General features: G+C 38.6%; 3 protein-coding genes across 5 annotated transcripts; 1 reads left to right on the plus strand and 2 right to left on the minus strand.

The window, feature by feature from the left end:
- Positions 1–609: 609 nt before the first annotated feature.
- LOC111788935 (glutathione S-transferase TCHQD) lies at positions 610–4190 on the minus strand. Its single transcript, XM_087121120.1, has 4 exons — positions 4026–4190; positions 3761–3802; positions 2121–2432; positions 610–1394 (listed from the first exon to the last, which is right to left on the minus strand). The coding sequence occupies exons 3-4, from the start codon at positions 2330–2332 to the stop codon at positions 794–796; spliced, it is 813 nt and encodes a 270-aa protein (XP_086977246.1). The 5' UTR covers positions 2333–2432; positions 3761–3802; positions 4026–4190; the 3' UTR covers positions 610–793.
- Positions 4191–4943: 753 nt separating this feature from the next.
- LOC111788858 (oligomeric golgi complex subunit) lies at positions 4944–10629 on the minus strand. 2 transcript variants are annotated; one of them, XM_087121778.1, is made up of 12 exons: positions 10552–10629; positions 10288–10517; positions 10131–10183; positions 9046–9193; positions 8833–8940; positions 8189–8256; positions 7939–8062; positions 7708–7854; positions 7297–7560; positions 6931–7215; positions 5758–5904; positions 4944–5632 (listed from the first exon to the last, which is right to left on the minus strand). In XM_087121778.1, the coding sequence occupies exons 2-12, from the start codon at positions 10510–10512 to the stop codon at positions 5135–5137; spliced, it is 2067 nt and encodes a 688-aa protein (XP_086977904.1). In that variant the 5' UTR covers positions 10513–10517; positions 10552–10629; the 3' UTR covers positions 4944–5134. The 2 variants fall into 2 exon arrangements, with proteins under 2 accessions (XP_086977904.1, XP_023525183.2); XM_023669415.2 differs by lacking the exon at positions 10552–10629 and having other exon boundaries at positions 10288–10550.
- Positions 10630–11502: 873 nt separating this feature from the next.
- On the plus strand, positions 11503–15515 carry LOC111789230 (putative zinc finger CCHC domain-containing protein At4g19190). 2 transcript variants are annotated; one of them, XM_087121545.1, is made up of 7 exons: positions 11503–11816; positions 11905–11967; positions 12522–12676; positions 12804–12929; positions 13446–13647; positions 14337–14443; positions 14540–14786. In XM_087121545.1, exons 1-7 carry the CDS (start codon positions 11595–11597, stop codon positions 14646–14648), a joined length of 984 nt encoding a protein of 327 aa, XP_086977671.1. In that variant the 5' UTR covers positions 11503–11594; the 3' UTR covers positions 14649–14786. The 2 variants fall into 2 exon arrangements, with proteins under 2 accessions (XP_086977671.1, XP_023525698.2); XM_023669930.2 differs by having other exon boundaries at positions 11504–11816; positions 14337–14451; positions 14540–15515.
- The last annotated feature ends 412 nt before the right edge of the window (positions 15516–15927 follow it).

The raw sequence follows: 15927 nt of genomic DNA on the forward strand, positions 1-15927 counted from the left end.
TCGCCAATTTTAATTTTATGTTTAATATCTCTAAATTGTTTATTTTTTTATTTAATACATTATTGATTTTTTTATTTTTTTTTGTAAAAAAATTATAGTTTTACAAAAAAAAAAAACCCTAAATTTATAATAAACATATTATAAATTTATTAGATATAAAATTGAAAGTTTTTTCATATCTAAATTTATAAATTAACAAACATTCAAATTACCATTTTACCCTTGTGCCATTTACAAAATTTGATAATCATAATTTATAAATTAACTGAAAATTAATACATTCAAATTACCATTTTACCCTCGTGTCATTTACAAAATATAAATAAAATTTGATAATTATAATTTATAAATTAACTGAAAATTAATGCATGCAAATTACCATTTTACCCTCGTGTCATTTACAAAATATAAATAAAATTTGATAATTATAATTTATAAATTAACTGAAAATTAATACATCCAAATTACCATTTTACCCTCGTGTCATTTACAAAATATAAATAAAATTTGATAATTATAATTTATAAATTAACTGACAATTAATACATTCAAATTACCATTTTACCCTCGTGTCATTTACAAAATATAAATAAAATTTGATAATTATAATTTATAAATTAACTGAAAATTAATGCATTCAAATTACCATTTTACCCTCGTGTCATTTACAAAATATAAATAAAATTTGATAATTATAATTTATAAATTAACTGACAATTAATACATGCAAATTACGATTTTACCCTCGTGTCATTTACAAAAATATAAATAAAATTTGACAATTATTTTGGGATCAATACCTCCTCAGCAAGGTTCTGATATGAAGAAAGCACCATGTTTTCATGAGTGTTTTGTGCTTTCTCCATCCCTTGAAATACTTTCCAATCACCTTCTTATAGCTTGGCCTCTGCTGCACCAACATCCAATATTCTGCAATGTTTGGTCTGCTGCTGCTGCTGCCTATGTACTCGTCCGCCACCTTCAACAGCTCGAGTCGAGCCAGCACCGGGATGAACACGGCATCAGCCATGGTGAACTCTTCCCCTGCCAAGAATGCAGTTTTGCCTAGCTTCGACTCGATTTCATCGAGAAGTCTCACTAAATGATCTGTGCTTTGTTTGATAACAGTTTTGTTTTTCAGTTTGTCTTCTGTTTCATATGCTTCTCTGAGCTTATGATGGTATGCAGCTGCCATTTCAGGAGTTTCGGCCATCCGACTGATAACGACACGCCTTATAATTTTGGTAACGATAAGTCGGTACTTCTCAGGGATGTGGGCGAGAGTGAAAAATTTTGGATTCCATTGTTGTATCTTATGCATCCATTCAACAACTTCTTGGCTACTCGGCGTTACGTCGTTGGTTCTCGAGGATACAACTGCAATTCTCTCTATATACCAGAACAGAACCATCAGTACATTACGAACATTAGTTTAGAAAGATATATAGCCGGGTTGGACAGTTAGCAGATATTATCCGCTTTGGCCTAAGCCCACCATCAGCAGATAGTGTCCGCTTTGGCCCGTTACGTAATGTCATCAGCCTCACGATTTTAAAATGTGTCTATTAGGGAAAGGTTTCCACACCCTTATAAAGAATGTTGTTCCCCTCTCTAACCGACGTGGGATCTCGCCATCCACTCTCCTTGGGGGCCCAACATCTTCGTTGGCACACCGCCCAGTGTCTGGTTCTGATACTATTTGTAACAGCCCAAGCCCACTGCTAGCAGATATTATCAGCTTTGGCCCATTACGTATCACTGTCAGCCTCACGGTTGTAAAATGCGTTTGTTAGGGAGAGGTTTCCACACTCTTATAAAAAATGCTTTGTTCCCCTCTCCAACCGATATGAGATCTCACAATCCACCCCCCTTGGAGGCTCAACGTCCTCGCTCGCACACCGCCCGGTGTCTGGCTCTAATACCATTTGTAACAGTCCAAGCCTACCGCTAGCAGATATTGTCCGCTTTGGTCCGTTACGTATCACAGTCAGTGATTTTAAAACACTTTGGTTAGGGAGAGGTTTTCACGCCCTCTCTTCAACTGAATGATGTGAGTTATTCCAGCCAATCTCATGAACATTAAAAGTGTAGGGAGAAAAGAGTAAGGAGCGAGCAAGACGTACTGAATTATCTCGATCGTGTCGAAAATGACGTGGGAACCATTTTGAAAGACGGGAAGTTTTGCACTCGGGTTCATCTTGAAGAACGAGGAGTCCATGTTCTTGGCCGTGATAGGATTGACATGATACGACGTGTAGTCGATGCCTTGCTCTTCGAGGGCAAGTCTCACCTTCTGGCTGTTCAAAGAGTATGGATGATGATATAACTGCATTGCTTAGTTACTAACATCAAGAGAGTACTTGGAGTACTCGCTCTTGGTTTGTGGCTCAAAAATTCGCGTGGGATCTACAGGAAAACGTCGACTTGAAAGCCTGCAATGACCGTAGTGGAAAGCAATCAACATCAAAGAAAACTCGAGTTTCCATAATAGAAAGATGATGAAAATCAAACGAGGAACTCATAGACTAATATGTCAAAGATGTTCCTATTCGTATGCACATTGATTGTAACATCCCAAGCCTACCACTAGTAGATACTGTCTCCGTTTTGGCGCCGGCAGCCTCACGGTTTTTAAAACGCGTTACTAGGAAGAGGTGTCCACACCCTTATAAGGAATGCTTCGTTTCCCTCTTCAACCGATGTGGGATCTCACAATCTACCCCCCTTGGAGGCCCAACGTCCTCGCTAGCACACTGTCCGGTGTCTGGCTCTTGTCCGTTTTGACCCGTTACGTATCGTCGTTAGCCTCACAGTTTTTAAAACACGTCTACTAAGGAGTGGTTTCCACACCCTTAGAAGGAATGTTTCGTTTCCATCTCCAACCGATGTGGGATCTCACAATCCACCCCCTTAGGGACCCTGCATCCTCACTAGCACACCAAACGGTGTCTGGCTTTGATACCATTTGTAACAGCCCAAGCCCACCGCTAGCAGACATTGTCCGTTTTGACTCATTACATATCGCTGTTATCCTCACAGCTATTAAAACACATCTACTAGGGAGAGGTTCCCACACCCTTATAAGGAATGCTTCGTTCCCATCTCCAACTGGGATGGGATCTCACAATCCACCCCCCTTAGGGACCCAACGTCCTCACTAGCACACCGCCCGGTATCTAGCTCTAATACCATTTGTAAAAGCTCAAGCCCACCACTAACAGATATTGTCCATTTTGGTCCATTACGTATCACCTCAGCCTTACGGTATCTACAACACATCTACTAGGGGAGAAGTTTCCACACCCTTATCAGCAATGCTTTGTATCCCTCTCCAACCAATGTGAGATCTCACACTATTACACTAAGAACCAAGAAAAAACGGAGCCCGATACTAGTTTACGCTAAGCAATGTCTAAACAAAACGAGATACCGCCCGCAACATCACTTCTTAAGAACTTCAGATCAACACTTCACTCATTCAGATTCAATGCTACAATGTGAACAGAAACAACAATTTGATAGCCACAACCATCTTCTAAAACATGAAGTTCTTGTAATCAAACAATCCTATTGTACTTTGACAAAGAAAGCATCAAAACTCAAATAATCAAATCAAGAAGCTCATATAAAGGATTCTACATAATCATGTAAAGAACACAAACAACCAAACAAGACTCAGATAAAATCTTCACAATCAGATTCCAAAAACGATTCACTAAGAACCATAAAACAGGAAATTAAGGGCAAAATAAGATTATACCCTCACACCAGAGAGCCAGAAGCCATGCGATTCTTCGGAAACCTGAAGAACAAGAAGAAAACCAAAAGGAAAATCGATAAAGAAACATATCTCTTTTCAGATTCGTGGGGAGAACGTGAAGAAGAAGAAGAAGAAACAAAGAACACAAAAGCTTATCTACACTTTAATGGAGGATTTAACGAAGAATACAGAGCTTAAAACCCACCCATTAGAGGCTGAAAAAGAAGAAAGGAAAAGGGCAAAAGAAAAACGGACAAATAGTTACCATGAAAGGCTTGCAAATTCGCGATTGGGTCGCTTTTCTGGAGATTGATAAAGCACGGAAAAAGAGTTGAAGGAATCGAAGGTCTCTTTGTGAAGCACGAAAGTTGGGAAGAAAATTTGGGAAATGCCGTTATGTTGCTGATATGAATACGAAGTGGATACTCATTTGTTCATATCATCACTAAGCTGAGTGAGCGACAGCTTATTAATTGGTATAAAAGTTTCCAATTATAACCCTATAAGTTTCCAGAGTCAAATTTTTAATTTTACCTCTCATAGATTTGGGAGTTAAAAAAGAAAATACTTTGCGAATGAGTGATGATGATGTCAATATTAACTCTAGAAATGCAAATTTTAACCCGAGTGAAAAGATTAATAACCCTAGATTAAAATGTTAAATCAGTTTAATCATATTCGCTTTAGCCATGATTAGTAATTTAGTAATGAATAAATAGTAATTTAGTAATGAATGTAAGTTCACCCTTTGGTTACTTTAGGGTACATAATGATTGTAATAAAGAATTGAATGCTAAAAAAAAAAAATCAAATAAAGAATTTTTACTCGAAAATAAGGATTAGAATGATTAGGCTTGTCAAAGTAAGGTCAATAAAGATCATAACAAATCACTCTAAACTTTAGCAGCAAAAGAAAATAAGGATAACGACGATTAGGCTTGTCAAGTCGAGTCTAAGGATCATAATGAGCAAAATCATCAAGGTCAATAAAGATCATAACAAGCTAATAAGGTCGATTCGGATCATAACGAGCAGGCTCATCAAGTAAGATCAACAAGGATCATAACGAGCAAGCTCATCAAGTAAGATCAATAAGGATCATAACGAGCGACTTATCAAGTAAGGTCAATAAGGATCGTAACGAGCCTCTCGTACAGATTTTAGGCAATAATCTAAAACAGGGTGGAGGAGAAGAACTATGAAGAGCAATTATATTGGCAGCCTGATCAAGTAATAGATCTAGACCGCATTCTGTACATCATACAGCCGTTTAATCTATAGCTTTGATTCAGAAAAATAATAATAAACAGCAAACTATTCAATGGGATGATACCTCAAATCAAAACAGAATGTCCTAAACACAACTCTATAGTTTTATATTCCCAAAATTGTTCTTATCTGGTCTGGAGGATGCCTTGCAAGTGACTTGGGGTCTGGGTAACCATTGTTGGGATCCATGATTGCCTCGTATATAAGCTCGTAACCTTCAGCCAGCGATCGAGCCACTCGAATACAGGCTTCCGATCGCAATTTGGGAACCTGCAAAAGCTCAAACTCTGGAAGGGAACTCTCACTTCCCAAAACAAACCCGAAAAACGCCTTCAAGTTCTCTGAGAGTGAAGCAGGTGATGTGTGCTGATTATCCGCCAATGGCAGTCCATCTGAACTTTTATGGAAATATGTCATTTTCTCAGATAAGCCGCATCTCCGTAAGATTGCATCAACCTCTTTTTCAACAAGCACGCTTAAGTGATTATTTATCATTACTCCAAGTTTCTTGACATATTCAGCTGCAACCTCATGGCCAGATATTGGTTGTTGGATGGCAGACAGACAGTTGATCAAGAAGATCTTAGAAGGTGTTTCAGTGTCCTGCACTCAGGTGATAGAAAACCAATATTTCTTCAGATCGAAAAACGTATAATTATCCGCATCATTGTACTGAAACACTCGATGAACTTCAGATCAAGAAGGCATACTGAAGAGGTCGTGCGAACCTGAGATGCTGGAGCAGGACTGCTTTGGGACAATAGTGCATCTACTGATGATTTGCTATTCTGGCTAGAATCAGCATTCATCCTACCTCTTCTTGATATATGGCCAGCTCCCTTGGATTTGTGAGCCTCTGCTGCTTGCTCACACATCTGCAGTAATTGGAACAAAATCAAACATAATAATGGCACACCGAGCCTGTTTTGTCTATTTATAATAAGACGGGAGCAGGAGTTTTTGCTTTAGGATGTCAAGATGTTGAAATATAACTGAAAAAGTAGGTCGCTGAATTAAACAGCTATTGTGGTAGCAATATCATGTAGAGAGCATCAATCCATTGAAATAAATGAAAAGTTTAATTGTAAGATCTCACGTCGGTTGTAGAGGAGAACAAAGCATTCTTTATAAGGGTGTGGAAACCTCTCCCTAACATACGCATTTTAAAACACTGAGGGGAAGACTAAAAGGGAAAACTCAAAGAGGACAATATCTGCTAGTGGTGAACTTGGGTCGTTGCAAATGGTATCAGAGCCAGGCACCGGGCGATGTGCCAGCGAGGAGGTTGAGCCTCGAAGGGGGTGGACACGAGGCGGTGTGCTAGCAAGGACGCTGGGCTCCAAAGGAGGTGGATTGGGGTCCCACATCGATTGAAGAAGGGAACGAGTACCAGCAAGGACGCTGGGCCCCAAAGGGGGGTGGATTGTGAGATCCCACATCGGTTGGAGAGGAGAACAAAACATTCTTTATAAGGGTGTGGAAACCTCTCCCTAGCAGACGCATTTTAAAAACCTTGAGGGGAAGCCCGAATGGGAAAACCCAAATAAGACAATATCCGCTAGCGTACATTTTCCTACGACAGGCTATCCCTGTCACACTTCTCAAGGAGCAGAAAACATAACTGGCCAGTTTGATCATGTTTTTCTAACTGCTATAAGCAATTATTTGAAGAACGGGGAATACGTCCCACAACAAAATGGATGATAGATTTTTAGACAAACAAGCACTAAGGCTTGTCTAATGGAAAGAGGAATCATTGTTATTTTCCTCTGCATCGTTTTATAGGTAGAAGGCATCTACCTAAAACATGAAACTAAGTAAACACAGATTTGATATTACACACATGTGTAGATAGTCAGAAGCAAAGCCAAAAAATATAACAAGTCCTGATACAAACAAACCTGAATTATGGGATCAAGTAAAGCAGATAAGACTGGATCAAAAGCAGCCTTTTTCCCTGAAGCTGGAACCATCATGCTATTATAAGTATCGATTATTTCAAGCAGCACAGAAACTCCTTCTCTAACTGCTGGTGGCGGAGAGAGATCAACAGCAACAAAGGAAGGAAATCGCAAAAGCTTCTCTCCTCTACTCTTAAGGATATCAAAGAAAGTCTTCTGAGCAGCATCATTTAGCATCCACAGGGTATTGCATAGAGCCGTATCTCTCCCAAGCAAATCTGAAATCTAATACTTAACAGACAGTTATAACAAAGAAAACACAAGCCGAAGGACTCTCGGGATTCAAATTAATATACATCGACTCACCGTATAGCTGTAAAATTCCAGAGTGTTGCTCAGTTTATATGAAATGATCAGAGATGGTTGAGACTGCAGCACTTGCTCAACTCTCGCTTTAAACGGCCGGCAAACTCCTTCAAAAATTCTATCCAAAACAAAGGTTAGGTCATTTTCTTGTTTTCCAGATTCATGCTCCAAGTACGGGGAGAATTTGTCGGCAGTTGGTCCAACATCAATTACTGCATCTGGGTCTAGTAGTATATATACAAGCTCACGTTCAGATGCCAACGCCTACATAAAAAAAATCAGGCTGGTAAAAAATCAAAGTAGAATTCCTCGTCTTTGGCAGTATGCCACTCCAATATTGCAAGGATCCCAAGGGCTACAATTAGTAGAGCTAGAGAATATACCAAACCAACTAAAAGGACTGTTTCATACCTGATGTAGCCACCCTAACATATCCCCGACATAACGTAAAGGATCGTGGGCATGTACTTCAATAGGTCGAGGCAACCCACCTGGCCCTCCACGTGTGAGAGCACTGATAAACCTTCTAAACAATGCATTATGCCTCATATTTGCAACCTACAAGATTTGTTAATAATTTTAATGAAAAAGAAAAAAAAAAAGAAGGTAAGAGCACCAAAAATCAATCCACGATTATGTCACCTCCTCGGCACAGTATTTGAAGAGGACGGGCCTTTCCCTGAGACAGCGAACAGCTGTTTTCAACAGTTCACCGACTTCAGGATTATCAGTTTCTCCTAGACTCCTGCACTCTGTCTGAACCCACCTGGAATAGTGAACACATACAACAATGTAATACTCGTTCGACCGGACAATAAATTATTCAGCAGGTTTTCAAAAGTTGTAGTTTAAGAATATATGTAAAAAGAATAATCAATTCAAAGCCGCCCACCTGCAGAGACGCTCATATGCTGCTTCTTGGTATACTGCCATCATATCCATCAGCTCCAAACCTGCACGCTGCATTGAAATCCCTGACTATCAGCATAATAGAGAATATGTTTACACCAAAAGCATCCAATGACGCATGTAACTCTAACGAAAACATTTTTTTTTAATAAAATAATCATAATGAAGATTTGTCTTTTGAAGTTAGTTTGTAAAGATGAATAATTTATAATTATTGAGAACCCAAACGTTAAAACCCTGAACCATAAAGTTAAGGTTAATTTACATCTCATATACATGCATATTTTCAATCACACATCTAACCACTTCATACTTCTCATATCAAGTCCTTCAAACAAAAGGTCAGAATCATGCATCATGTGGCAACAAAATTTCCCACAATAATTACGTACTGAAATAAGGGGTACTTCATCACTTAGCTTAGCTTAGCTTGGCTCTAAATGTAAAATGAAATATGCCAGTTACTCTTAATGACGGTGAAATCTCCCAAAATTTATTCAAATTCAATTCTATCCAGAAGTACACTATCAAATATGTTTGCAGCGGAGCAGAATAATTTGCATTAAATCACATACATCATCAATTTGTCTCTCACGACCGTGTTAGTCAGTGGAAAAAAGAGATTACCTGATGATGTGTTCTTAGCAGTGTTTTGCAATTAGCATGGATTTCTTGAACATGGGAGAGAGCCTTGAAGAATTTCTCATTCAGATCTTCATGCCTCAGAGCATTTATCTGTCAATATGTCAGGGAGTAAAAGAAAAGTGTTTATTATATCATTCAAGCCTAAAAAAATTTCCATCCACGAAGGCAGAATGGCGTATAAAATTAAACTTTAACCTCTTCATTAGATATCTGATAACCACGAACAAAGCATGAAACAATCTCTTGCCTCTGTGTAGTGATTTCAAGTTCCTGTTTTAGCCGCTCTGTGGTACTAATAATGTCCCCGATGCTAGCACTAGAACTATTTAAAGCCTTTGCAATTCTGTAATAAATTCAGTATAAAAATGCATCATGGACTGATCTAATTCCATCCTCTAAATTCAAGGTAAGTACTGACAACGAGCATTCATTTTGCTTGATGAGATACACTTATAGAGATAATAAGAAATTCATGGGAGAAATGATCACTGAGATATTTTTCTTCCTTTTCTGAAGGGAAACCCAATCAAGGAATTCATGAAATATTTCAAAAGTGACACCAAAACACACAAAGTGATTAGAAAACTATAAGCATCATTAATTCTCCTGAAACTTCACAATACCAGACCCTATATTAATCCAACCGAAGTCTCGAATGAGTATTATTCTTCTTTCACATTACTTAGAACCGTTTATCTGCTAAAATACACAAGCCACAACACCGAGTGGTTTGAATAAAAGAACTCCAGCTCTCTTTCCAAAGAATTCAAACATTCAGAAGCATCGAGTAAAATTAAGAAGGACAAAACACTAATATATTTATATTGAACATTGACCAGCTAAGAAAAATGTTATTCCGGACAATTGGTTTAATAACTAGACAGAACCCTTGAAGTACGCACAGTACCTGAGGGCTGAGAATTTTCCTCCACTAAAATTCCCACCATATTTTTAATTTGTATGCTACTACTTATCATTTTATACACCTCGGCTATATATCTATGGAAATGGCAATGCCAATTGAACAACACCAGGTTCCCATAGACATAGATTTGGTAAATAAGGTGCGTCCAAACCCGTATGGTTAAGCAACCCAGAAATGAAAGCATTCAGAAACCGGATCACATCGGGAATTCATTGAATATATAACTCCAAGTTCAGATTAAGCACGGATCTCACCGACTGCGAGAAAATTGACAGAGATCGCAACTAAAGGTACCAATAAACTAAAAGAAAACATAAGGCAATAAGGAACTAAAGCCTAGCAATGCAGGTCCTACCTATCGCAGCAATCAGCAAGAGCATTGACCTCCTCCTCGACACGATCCAACGCCTGATGGGGCAGAGAGAACGAAATAACACAGAATCAAGCGAAACAAGCAACCGTCAACTGAATTGAACAAGAAAAGAAAAAAACCTAGAAATCAGAGGAAGAACCTGCTGGGCAGTATCGGAGGCGCGAAGAAAGTCAATATTGATGGAAAGAGAGCGCTTCTCGATGGTGGATCTGAGGTTACGACGATTCTGAGGGGTGTTGTCGGTGTAGAAAGTGGAGAGGGTGTTGAGGGAACCGAGAACGTCCGGCGTATCGGTCCTTGATTCCAACACTTTCTTCAGCTTCCTCGACAGTCCCGGCGCGAGACCTGCCATTGTTGTCCCCATTTCTCCTCTCTCTCTCTCTCTCTCTCTCTCTCTCTCTCTCTCTCTCTCAGATCTCTCTATCCGACGATATTTGTTCTGTTATCAGTTCTTTCTCTCGGCTCCCGCCTTCTTCGTCTTGCACTGACTAATCCGACGACGGTTGAATCGAAGAACGACACCGTTTTAATGGTTTTGTAATTTGGATATTTGGTTGTGTTAGATTATAACTTTTAAAATTACAAGTTTATTCATATTGTATTCAAAATATTAATAAATCATTTTATAAATAAATTTATCAATAAATATATTTATCGTCGAATGGCCGAATCAATTGGTATGATATTGTCCACTTTGAGTATAAGCTCTCGTGGCTTTCCTTTGGGCTTTCCCAAAATGCCTCATGCCAGTGAAGTTCTTCACTTATAAACGCACGATCATTTCCTAAATTAGTCGATGTGGGACTTTCATCCTCCAACATAGTGTTCATATTTTTTTTATTCGGATTGGGCTAAATTTTGAAAAACCAAAAAATCGAGTCGGATTCATTTTTTGTTACTGAGTTGACCCGAGAAATAGAGTTACAACCCAATCCAACCCTACTTCTATTTTTTTTTAGAAAATAAAAAAATATATCCGTATCGATAAAATTTAAATTTTATGAAATTTTAATACTAAATGTAATATGCTGGTTATTTAAATAATTAAAAAAATAATAATTAAAAAAAATAGTATATCAAACAATAAAAAATAATAATTTGTTACAAAATTAGTATAAATTAAATATTTAAATTTATTGGCTGGTTATTTAAATTCGTTTACAATACAAATTATTGCTCATTGGTGAATTGAATTAAGTAATTGCTCAATCTGCATTTCGGCCCAATTGGTATGACTGGGCCTTTGGTCTATGGCTTTTGTACTAAAAAAAGTTTAATATTTGAGGCCCAATTAGGTTGTTAATGGGCCGTAGGCCCATGGGTTAGAGAACTGGAAAAGCAAGGCCGAGCAATAGCTAAGGGCAGAGATTACCGAACTGTCGAGGGTCGTCGGACGAGAAAGCGGGGAATTTGCAGCGGCGACGACGACGACGACGACGACGGAGAATGGATGGTGAAGAAGGAGGGATACGGCTAAGCAAGAGGTTCTCCGACAAATCTGGATCCGGTGAAGTTGATTACAAAACCAAGGCTGGCACCGCTTGGAGCCATTCTTATCTCAACCAGAAGCCCTGGCATCCTCTCTCGTACCCTAATCAACGCCGGAAATGGATCGCCGAGCAGACTCACTCTCAGCGAGAAAAGCGCGCCGAGGAAGTTGCTCGCGAGGTCAATTATACGCTTCGTTTCTGTTGTTTCGCACTCGCTAGATCTTTCTTCTCAATGTTTTTTTTTTTTTCTTTTTTCCTGTTTGCAGTATGCTCAAGAGCAGGAGTTCTTTCGCCAGACTGCTCTTGTCTCCAAGAAAGAGAAGGAAAAGGTCTTACCTAGTTTTTTTTTTTTCGCTTTCTGATGTTTACACCTTGATTGAAGCAAATTTCTTATTTAGCACTTTCGTGAAGCTGTCTAGGTTAACGATACATAGCAATCTTATAGTTTTAGTGATTGGTTAATGTTTGTCTCTTATCTCGTCATCATCTTTTCATTGAGTTCTGTTTCATTCTTTTTATTTCTGGTTGCTTATGTTGCAAATTGGAAAAGGTTTTCTATGGCTGTTGGCTAGGATTTTGTGAGAGTGGCTCTCTCATCTTGTAAATTTCCTACGTCTTTGTTTTCTGAAAAAAAAAAAAAATCCTGCTGCTGACAGTTGCCATGCCAAACTCAATCTTAATGATGATGACATAGCTGAAATTGCTTCTCCCAACGTTACCCTTCCATCCGGACGAAAGATCCTGTAGTTTCTTTACGAGAATAGATAGTGGACTGTAGTTTTCCTTCCATTTGTTATTTAACGAGTTGCTATTAATTGTTTTTCTGCTTGTTGTTCATGGAGAATTTTGGCCATTGTTTCTGAAATCTGTGTTTGGTGGTTAGTTGGAGATGATGAAAGCGGTTAGTTTTATGTACGTACGACCACCTGGTTACAATGCTGAAAGTGCAAAAGCTGCAGAGATCGCTGATGATAGGAAGAATCAAGAGGGTGATAGCTCCACTCAGAATCTGCCCAAGGATGGCTCTGTGAATGAAAGGTACTTCATCTTTATCTTGCGCAATTATGTTCTTATTGTTCAAATGGAAGTGCAAAGGAATGTTCAATGATGAGGATGATTTGAAGTTTTTTCCCCTTTAAAGGCAGTAAAATTTCTCTTCTTGTAGGCCACCAGAATCGTCAGGCACAGTCGGTAGGGACCATGGCGATAAGAAGAAACCAAGGCCAAAAGATGTTTTCGGGCGTGCTTTGCCCACCGAAGAAGAATTTGAAGTCTTAAAAAATGCCCCTCGGTAAGTCGCTAGCGTGCTGAGTTTGAATGAATATGAGTACCACTTTGATTTTGTATGTTGCAAACTCTAGCAGTTAGCATATAGGGAATAAATGACTATGGCTCATTAATTTTGCTTAAGGTGGAGAAAATGCTGTTAATTATCTATCACCCTTTGACTTAATCGACTTCAAGAACATCTGTAGTTAAAATTTCAGTCGATTTTATGCACCACCGATTTCTTGACGTTATTATTGCATGGATTGGTTGTCCCTCTGGATCGATGTCTGCTTGTCCTTTAGTCCACTTATACTTAAAAACATATTGGAGGGTCCTCATCCATAAAGAATCTGATAATGCGTACCATATGCAAAGAGTTTAAAAGGTAGTATACGAAATGAGCTGCCAAATAGCGAATAAACAATCTCGTACTTGTACGGTATTATTTGGATAATTTCACAGTTAATTTTGGGTTATGTAATCTAAATGTTATTCATATTTTGTTTGAGATTTATGGTTTCTTTCCGTGTGTTTCCAGGATGGACACAGGTGTTTTTGCGAGAGTAAAACCATTTGGGGTAGAAGTACGCAATGTGAAATGTGTTAGATGTGGGATCTTTGGCCATCAAAGTGGTGATCGTGAATGTCCGTTGAAGGATGCTATAATGCCAAATGAAGAAAATCGATTGAAAAGAGATGACCCTTTATCCACAATACTTGCCCATGCAGAGAGCAGTGAGGCTAGTATTTTGATTTATTCTTCATTTGAAACTTACATTGCATTATTACCTTGTAACTGCTAGCAGATATGGTCCTCTTTGGACTTTCCCTTTCGGGCTTCCCTTCAAGGTTTTTTTTAAACGCGTCTGCTAAGGAGAAATTTCCATACTCTTATAAAGAATGCTTTGTTCTCCTCCCCAACTGAATAGCTTAAGCTCACCGCTAGCAGATATTGTCCTCTTTGGGCTTTCCCATTCGGGCTTCCCCTCAAGATTTTTAAAACGCATCTGCTAGGGAGAGGTTTCCACACACCTTTATAAAAAATGTTTCGTTCTCCTCCCCAACTGATGTGCGATTTCACATACCTAGTTTGATATTCTTGCTTTAGTGTGTATATTGTTTCTATATGCTGACATTATTTGGGCTTTCCCATTCGGGCTTCCCCTCAAGATTTTTAAAATGCATCTGCTAGAGAGAGGTTTCCACACCTTTATAAAAAATGTTTCGTTCTCCTTCCCAACCGATGTGCGATCTCACATACCTAGTCTGATATTCTTGCTTTAGCGTGTATATTGTTTTCAATATGCTGACATTAATGTGCATCATTCTTTACTTGGTGACTAGCTCTTGCTCTACCATTGATCGGTAACCCGAATCTAGCGTGTTAAATATTTGTTCTCATGCGTTTCCTTTTCCATGTTATCTACAGCCTCTGAAGTGGGAGTTGAAGCAGAAACCAGGAATTAGTCCTCCCCGTGGAGGTTTTAATCCCGACGACCCGAACCAGCAAATAGTTGCCGAGGACATATTTGATGAGTACGGAGGTCGATGCTTTTTCCACCACGACAATCTTCCAATTCTGATTTCTCTCATCTAGCTGGTAACTGATTATTTCCCATCTATAATCTGTAGGCTTTCTCAGCAGTGGCGGTATTGTCCCGGAATTGCTGTCCAATTTTTCAAGCAAACCCAAGAAAAAGAAGTCTTCAAAAGAAAGTTCACGGAAAAAGCTCCAATCTAGTAGAAAAGCAAAGAATCAAGAAGACGATGAGAGAATATCAAAGAAGAAAAGTAAATCTAAAAGAAAGAAACAAATCAGTAGTGAATCAAGTCCAGAAACCTCAGAGTCCGATAGGCGAAATAGAAGGAACAAGCACAAGACTTCCTATTCTTCTGATGATTTCGACTCGGAAACGCATCTTAGGACTAAAAGGCATAGAAGGAAGCATTTAAATACTTCTGATGTTTCCAACTTTGAGCGGCCTCATATTACTGATCGATATTGCCCCGAACGAAGCCCTTCTGATATTTCAGACTCTAGTAGGCAGGATGAACGGAGGAAAGGCAAGGGTTCTGAATCAGAACACAGATCAGGCAGAAAAAACCAATCATACTCTTCTGAAGAGTCTGAATTCGAGACGCATCGACGAAGTGATAAAAGCAGATCCAAACACTCCTCGTCGAAAGATCATCGCCCAGATAGTCATCATTCAAGTAGCAAGATGAGACGTAGGAAGTCTTATTCGTCTGATGATTCAGAAACGAACAGGCGTCGTAGAAGTAAAGGCCAAAAGCACAATTACTCATCAGATGATTCTAGAGATAAGAAGAGAAGACGTTAGTGTATCTTGTCATCAAAATTTGTCGTTAAAACGATCGTTGGAGCATAGTATTTCGAAGTAAAACGACGACGCTGACGATAGCTGGTAATGCCTGATATCTATCACTTAAGATAAGATGTTCTATTTGATCATTACACTTGGGAGTATGATTATGAAAAGAAAAAAAAAATATTCCATTGGTGTTTTGAATGCCTCCTAATCGAAAATTATACACAAGTAATTATTTGATTGAGATATGATAAATTTGAGTTACTTTAAATGTCAAATTGATTCATTGATTGAGGAACACCATATTGCAGCATCTCTTAACCTTCTTTAAGACTTCATTTTTCTCTTTTCTAATTTCTTGTTTAGAATTCATATATCATTATCCATTATTCTTCCGTTTTCGTGTGGAGGATTAGTGTATTACCAATGACGTTTTTATTTGAATATGTTAGGACGTGCTCTATTAAATGTTTTAAGATATGTATTCGGTAACGGCCGTTAAAAAAATGTTTTATAACATGTCTAGTAGACAAGGTTCATAGAACCTGACCTCAAAAATCGAGACGATAGAAAACCGATTAGACTTGGTTGATTTTGTCAGAAAAGAAAGTAAGTTTTGGGGATACCGTTTTGGGGATTCATTGAGTATTAAACTTCCGGTGTTAGTAAGGTTGGGACTGTGGTCGTCCA

The sequence above is a fragment of the Cucurbita pepo genome, chromosome 2 (assembly GCF_057944985.1).
Source record: "Cucurbita pepo subsp. pepo isolate OVF chromosome 2, ASM5794498v1, whole genome shotgun sequence".
Taxonomy (NCBI): Eukaryota; Viridiplantae; Streptophyta; class Magnoliopsida; order Cucurbitales; family Cucurbitaceae; genus Cucurbita; species Cucurbita pepo.

Bases quoted from the DNA above. Each gene is read 5' to 3' on its own strand.
- LOC111788935 (XM_087121120.1), bottom strand. From the start codon at position 2,332: ATGCAGTTATATCATCATCCATACTCTTTGAACAGCCAGAAGGTGAGA. The intron at 1,395-2,120 runs CGTCTTGCTCGC...TCTGTTCTGGTA, and splicing joins ACGATCGAGATAATTCAGTA to TATAGAGAGAATTGCAGTTG.
- LOC111788858 (XM_087121778.1), bottom strand. From the start codon at position 10,512: ATGGGGACAACAATGGCAGGTCTCGCGCCGGGACTGTCGAGGAAGCTG. The intron at 10,184-10,287 runs GTTCTTCCTCTG...CTGCCCCATCAG, and splicing joins CCTCCGATACTGCCCAGCAG to GCGTTGGATCGTGTCGAGGA. The intron at 5,905-6,930 runs GTTTGTTTGTAT...CAATTACTGCAG, and splicing joins TACTTGATCCCATAATTCAG to ATGTGTGAGCAAGCAGCAGA.
- LOC111789230 (XM_023669930.2), top strand. From the start codon at position 11,595: ATGGATGGTGAAGAAGGAGGGATACGGCTAAGCAAGAGGTTCTCCGAC. The intron at 11,817-11,904 runs GTCAATTATACG...TCCTGTTTGCAG, and splicing joins CCGAGGAAGTTGCTCGCGAG to TATGCTCAAGAGCAGGAGTT. The intron at 11,968-12,521 runs GTCTTACCTAGT...TTTGGTGGTTAG, and splicing joins CCAAGAAAGAGAAGGAAAAG to TTGGAGATGATGAAAGCGGT.